At 40.4% G+C, this 7,088-nt stretch overlaps 1 protein-coding gene across 3 annotated transcripts in view; it reads right to left on the reverse strand.

Moving 5' to 3' along the window:
- Positions 1 to 1,254: 1,254 nt before the first annotated feature.
- The window catches only part of LOC104133692 (protein POLR1D), a 10,247-nt gene continuing 4,413 nt past the window's right edge, over positions 1,255 to 7,088 (reverse strand). The window contains exon 2 of one of the 3 annotated variants that reach the window (XM_009647128.2): positions 1,255 to 2,601. In XM_009647128.2, coding sequence (XP_009645423.1) covers positions 2,316 to 2,601 — 286 coding nt within the window. In that variant the 3' untranslated portion in view covers positions 1,255 to 2,315. Of the gene's footprint in view, positions 2,602 to 5,418; positions 6,081 to 7,088 lie in introns of those variants that run through there. The other 2 variants (XR_004843085.1, XR_004843087.1) reach the window with 2 other exon arrangements.

Raw genomic sequence — 7,088 nt, forward strand, 5'->3', positions numbered from 1 at the left:
TTAATAGGGCCTCTAGGGGTCCCTTCCAACCCGAAACATTCGATTTGCCTTAACAGCAGTTAATAGGGCCTTAGGGGTCCCTTCCAACCCGAAACATTCTATGATTCTATGAATAAGCAACAGTTGTTTTTATTATGTACACTTATGAAAGACAGCACAAAAATACGGAATGAACCAATGAAAGATTCATAATTCACCTATGTTCTTCAAGTCAGAAAAGAGTGGAATGAGATCTGGACCTACCACCACTGATGAAAACACGCTTTCTCCAGCTATCTGGCTTAGGTCACGTCAGATCCTCTAGTTGGGCATTTCTAGTACAGAAGCGCTCTCTATCAACAATCCAGACTGATTTTGAAAGCATACCCTAATCACTTTCCCTGCCTGAAAGCTGGGCTTACGTTAATGTGGAATCAACAGCGGCACTTATCCTAAGGGGTGTTTGAAGGCCCAGGTGTGGAAAGCTCTCGGGACACCCTATTACCACTGCAAGCCAGACCAGCAAGAATTCATGGGGACGTGTTCTGTGGAACGTCTCCAGCCCCGATCCTGACCAACGGCAAGATGAACTCTATGCTGCAAAGCCACATCCGTCCAGCACGGTCACTGCAGCAGAGCCCGGCTGATATTATAGGTGCTGTCCTTCCAAAAAGGATTATTAAGGAGAACACAACCAGCATCCAGCAAAATAAGGACTGCAAACATCATCTGGGCTGCAAACAACATCTGTTTATTTAAACCAAAGATAGTCCCACATTCTCCAAAGATACTTTTTCCTTGATCCCACTTAAATTGTTGGACGTTTTCCGAAAGGCTGGGACTTCTATTATGGTGCTATGGTTCCTGCAGGGAAATAGAGAAACTATCCACAGCTCCTCAGTGGAAATGTAAAAGTATCCCGCTTTGTTGGATACGCTGACCCTGGCAGCCTTTGGTGGCCTCAATGCCCACTCAGCTACCTTCCCATTACTCAGAAGAGTAATTCCCAGCTCATGCATCAAAATTCAGCCACGGCAGATCTCCACTTTGGTCTCCCCATCTCCTAGCTAAAATGATCTCTCCAAGAGAGACAGGTAAGTATAGCAAGGCGAGGTATAGATAAGCCTATAGGTGGCACTCTTGCCCTGACACAACGCTGAAGGACCATGAAGCGCTGGTCCTCCTTTCCCTTAGAGGAGAGAGGCCCACATCAGTTAGGAAACCCATTAAAAGCATTAATTCCGCAAACCACTTTTAATGAATATTTTCGATTTTATTGTCAACACACTTAAAACCAGAAACCTATGTTCAAAACAATTATTTTTGAGAAGACTGAAATACAAAATATTTCACACGGAAGTTTGTTATTGTAACACAAACAGAAGTGAAACATAGAATATGCCGATGTGTATTATATGTGCTCCAAGTCATCACAAGTTTAAGAACTGTACCACTACAGAATTGTCACACAGGCTTGGAAATGAGCATTTGACTGTTTTTAAGTATCACCTCTGCATTTCTAGTCTTACACATCTACTTGGAATCTTCTAGCAGTGGACAGAGAACACGACAATTTTGTCTTCAAGGTTTGTTCTGAAAGCACCATGACAACAGACTGTTCAAACTACTTCCTTACAGAGGGAAGTCTAAACAGAGACAATTATTGCAGTTATGGCTTTTTAGGGGTAATGTTTATTATTATCTATGACAGGTTTGTGAATATACAATAACAAGCAAAATCAGTATTTCCTGGTAGTTCCTCCTGGAAAGCAAAACCAGTGTCACCCATTTAAATTTTGTTCTTTTTATACTAAAGAGCACACACTCTTGTATTCTATACAAAATGTATGTGCTTGGCGAGGCACTGACCAGCTTTATCTTCTTCTAGATTCTGTAAAACTAAACTAACCCAAACACGCAAAACTTCTTTATGGATTAGCAGCAAAGAAGTTCTGCCAACTGCACACAATAAATAGATTTCTGCTTAATTTAAATTTCTTTCCAAAAGAGTGACATGACTAAACGAGTTGTATCAGATAGTGACACACGCTCCATCACCGAGACCCTAAGCTTAGTCAGAAGGGCAGAGAGGAATGCAGCAAAGGGAAAGGAATGTCTGTTTCAAAATGACTGGAAGATTTATGCTGCACTTTGCTTTTCTCTTAAAGGTCCCAAAGAAAGGTTTTCTAAAGCTACCTCAAGGTTACTTCTCACAGAAGCAACTCTGTTCAAAATCCAATTCTGAACAACATCTTTTCCTGAAAAACTGAGACATCCCTGCAGTCCGACACTTAATGACATTCCTGGCTTGTAACAACACATACTCGTCACTCTCCTCATCGTTTGCTTGATCGCTTTTCATGCTTATCCTTTGTGTGCTGGTTCCTGTTTCGGTGCCTCGGAGGAGAGTAGCTGACTCTCCTTCTGGACTGAAAGCTGGGTGTATATGGGTGAATTCTGCGTTTCTTTGGTTTTTCTTCTTTCCTGCTTTTGTTTGGCTCAGGCTCCTTACTGTCTTCCTTTTGCTCACGTTCTTGGTCTTGTTCTTTTTGAGATGGTAACGTGTTTTTGATGGTATTAATAAGAAATCTTTTATTTGTACCAGCAAGAGGACATTTCAACCTGTAAAGACATTTAAAAGTGATCAAAAGACAAGATAAAAACATACTGAAACAAGTCTGAGATTTTAACTTCAATAATTTTAAGACAGGTTTGTGCTTTTGGCTTTCCTTGCATGCCACCTAGTGTAAACTCTCAGTACAGAAAGATATGCTCAAGGTTGTCTCCATTCTCCTTTTATCTTACTCTTGATACGATGAAAATTATTCTACTTCAACACAGTGAAAACCCACATGATTTTCACAATGTGGCGTGTGCAGGGGGGAAGCAGAGGATGACAATATATTTTAAGGTTGACGATGCTTAACTGAAGTATTCAGGAATCAAATATTTAGTAACATGTTCTAAGTCAAATCAGAATGGTTTACAAGGTCATGATTATGACCTACTAAAGTCAGCATTATTTAACAAAGTGAGATATTCAGAAAGTAAAAGATACACTTGCATGAAGAACCCAAACAGCTGTAGCAATAAAACATATACACGAGGCACACCAATTTTAACTTACACCTGGCAACCACCAAACAAAATGTTTTTTCTTTTCCTTAAACAGAAAGGATACTTCTCCAACTCTTTTCCATTGTTTCTGACTTTCTCCTCTTGCAGCTTAACACTTTTGCACACAATTTATCAGCCAGTTTTAGTAAACAAGTACTGTACATTTAATTTTTCTTGTTGGTACCAGCTGTACTCTACTTATTGCCAATTTATCATCTCTTAAAGAATGCAATGAGAAAAAACAAGTTTGAATATATTCCTGCAGTAAGCAGAAAGGACTCTGAAGTCTTTGTTTACAGTGGGAGCCACTGTGGTATTTGTCTTCACAACATTTTTGAGTCTGCGTGCTAATGGAGAAGTTATGGGATTACTCTAAAAAAGCAGAGCTGTTGGGGATCACAGTGCCAGTTACCGAATCAACTATGGAGCCAATGAATCCTAACACCACTACATTAAGATAATCTGTTCTACTTGAATACTTTGTGTAAGTGTAGAAGCTATACCCTGATCATTTAAAAAAGTTTGATACCTCTGAATAATCAGAGGTATTAGAACAGCAAGAAAATTGTAACAAAGATCACGTCTGATTATTTGGCATACTTCAAGACTTTTGACTGGATGTGGCATTTACCATGGTGTTTTGCTTCAGGTCTGCCTGCTAAGCATTACTGGTAATTGTTCTTGTCCTAAATCCTCAAAGAACTTCTGAGAGTCATTTTAGAAGAATACATTAAAAAACCAAACTGTTTTATTTCCACTAGGTGTTTCTTCACACATTTCTACAACGTAACTAGTTTTAGAATTTTCTAAACTTTCTGCATATAAATCTACATCATTTTGCTTGAATCCTGGTTAAAAAAAAGTAATTACAGAAAGTCCTGATCTGTATCTAACAGAGCTGTTTTGTAATTTAGGCAGACGGTATTTATCCATTAACTGTATTACTAAGTAAAAATACAAGGCTAACACATGTCAACAGAATGCAGTTTCTATTTCAAGCTACATCAGCTATGAACACATTGCTGAACATGCCATGGCATGGGTTAGACTTAAGACATAACACAAAAAAGCCAACATTTAAATCCTCTGTATGCCTTACGCCAGCGTTAAACTGTTGTACCTCAACACTTCCTAGCATGGAGGGCAGCTTTCTCTAGGCTGCATCCAGGCAAAAACTGCTTCACATTTTTCTCCTTCCTCTCACTTTTTCTTAAAAGCTAATGCATTGATTAAGCACTAATATATATCGGACCAGAATGAGACAATCTGCCCTAAATAAATTCACCTTGCTGAAGTATTTATTTCTTCTCGGCACTATGAGTGCTGCCTGAGCTATACTAAGAATGAAAAGTGATGAGAAATGCAGGGCTTCAGAGTCAGCTAAGAGATGCCATTAGTTCTTCATACAGCAATAAAAGCTGCTTTCATGAAGCAGCATAAGTTATGGCACTGAGGAGAAACATCAGTCCTTAGCTTTTGACCTCAGACTTCAACAAAGCAAATTCTGCCTTCAAGTCTTAAAGGAGATGTATGGCACATGCTACATTACACACACATGCATGCAAGCCCATAAAGTTTACATATATCCATGGTATATATGGGACCGTGAAGATTAAAAGTGAACTGTATTAGTCCACTGATATCTTTGAGAGCATTTCTAATGGTGAGAAAATTGCAGAATACTTCTAGTTGACCTCCCCAAAGACAAGCCTTTGGCTTGCTGTAGGTCTGATCCTGCAACGCTCAATTCAATGATGGCTTTGCCCTCAATGTGAGTTCTGAAGGGCTGGGAAGCAATCTCAGCCTATACAAGGTGGAATGCAATACTGCTGACTAGCAAACAGTGCCACGGAACGGCTTTTAAAAGATTTTTTTTTTTTTTTTTTTAAATAATAAAATACATGTGCCCTGGATTCGGCTGGGGTACAGTTCATTTTCTTCCCAGTAGCTGGCATAGCGCTGTGTTTTGGATTTAGGATGAGAATAATGTTGATAACACCCTGATGTTTTAGTTGTTGCTAAGCCGTGCTTACACCAGTCAAGGACTTTTGGGGGGGGAGTTGGCTGGGGAAGAGTGATCGCTGCTGGGGACGGGCTGGGCATCGGTCAGCATGTGGTGAGCAAATGCACTGCGCATTACTCGTTTTGTATATTCTGTATATTCTCTTACCATTATAATTATTGTTATTCTTTTCCTCTGCTGCTTTATTAAACCGTCTTTATGTCAACCCAAAGGTTTTACTTTTTTCTTTTTTCCCCCAATTCTCTCCCCCATCCCACTGGGGGGGGGGGGGGGGGGGGGGGGGGGGGGGGGGGCATTGAAGTTCGGAACCGAGTCGTGCCTGAAGCAGGGCTGCAGGTGTGACCAAAGCACACATGCAACCTGCAATTCTAGAACAGTCTTGTCTGCAAAACAGACTCCAGTTCCGTAGCAATGTATTCACTCAATGTAAGGGTTCACTTTTTGCTTTGCATGCTCCAATAAGCTAAGCCAAGCTATTCCTACCCACAGAACCTCATCCCCCTCCACAGACAAGTCCCACACACCCAAAAATCCCTCTGCTATGCAATGACAAAGCATCAACATTGCATTTTGAGCAAGAAAAAAAAAGATTAAATCCATTATTGTGGACATCAGTAAAATCTTAACCCCACTTTTGACATTTTAATCCAGCTTCTGTGCAATAACACAGAATTTCCAGCCAACACCTGTCATCAAGTGTGGCAGGGCAGCTCAGCACAGAAGCGTATCATACAAGTTCTTACCAGTAAAACACACTGACACAAGAGTACAGCACCACGTGCCGCAGTCTTTTCTCTGCTGAGTTACTGGACGCATCAAAACAGGCTTGGCACAGTCAGCCCTGGCATACAGTGTAAATCAGATCTTTCCAGGAAACAGAGTTCATTATGCAGGAACTTGCAAGTACATTTCTACTGCTTCCAAACTCCCATGGAAAAGATGGTACTTAACACAAGAGTGACTGAAGGCAAAAAAAAAAAAAAAAAAAAAAAAAGGGCAGCTAGAGGTTGTTTTGCCAAACTGACTAATCTAGGCTGTTATCCTTTCACAGCAGATCTCATAAAAGAGGATGACACTGGGATGACACTGCAAGCTTTTATGCGTGGTCTTGGCAGCTACATACAGCTGGCAGGACTTTGGATGGGACCTGTGCTCTGATCACAAGATTTTAACATACTTACATTTACTTTGCAACCTCTGCCTATACCCTGTTTCTGCTTCTCTTCACTTCTGAATGAAAGAGATGTAGTGAATCACATTGCAGTGTTTCTGCAGTCATGCAACACCCATTCAAAGACAAGATGCAATACAGCATTTTGAAGTTCCAGTGCCCTCAAACCCTTCAGCCTGGTATTCTGCAGTACCTCTAACAGATTTGGCATCGAACAGAAAGCTATCTATACGAATGAAAACAATTTTAGGATTGCTTTACAAGAAATAAGGTTAAAAATAATTTAATGCTTCCAACATTTATCTTCTTTTTGCTATTTCACCTGCCCTTACAATTCAGAGCTGAACAAACCATCCCAAAATATCCTGTTTTCCACATTTTATTTTAGGTATTTTAGTAAGGAGAGAAGATTACATTCAGTTCGGCCTCAGCTCACTTCCTACCAGCATCTTTGAAGACCAGACCTATATATTGGAGAAAAAAAAAATACCCTCTAGAGCTTGCCCACACAGTAGCTTTTGTGGCATTTTACATGCCTTTCTCAATTAAAACAGAACAACCCCTTAAAATGGGACCTAACTCCACTGTTATAAGAAGCTTGTGAATTATATACACAGGACCAACAAATTTAGCTTGATTTTACCTAGACACACAATGGAAATCCCAAGATCTTACAGCTTTATTCCATCTGATGAATCAAGGAACCTCATGAGGTTCAACAAGGCCAAGTGCAAGGTCCTGCACCTGGGTCGGGGTAACCCCCAGTATCAATACAGGCTGGGGGAAGCAAGGAGCGAG

The sequence above is a fragment of the Egretta garzetta genome, unplaced genomic scaffold, assembly GCF_000687185.1.
Source record: "Egretta garzetta isolate BGI_Z169 unplaced genomic scaffold, ASM68718v1 scaffold279, whole genome shotgun sequence".
In the NCBI taxonomy this organism is placed as follows: Eukaryota; Metazoa; Chordata; class Aves; order Pelecaniformes; family Ardeidae; genus Egretta; species Egretta garzetta.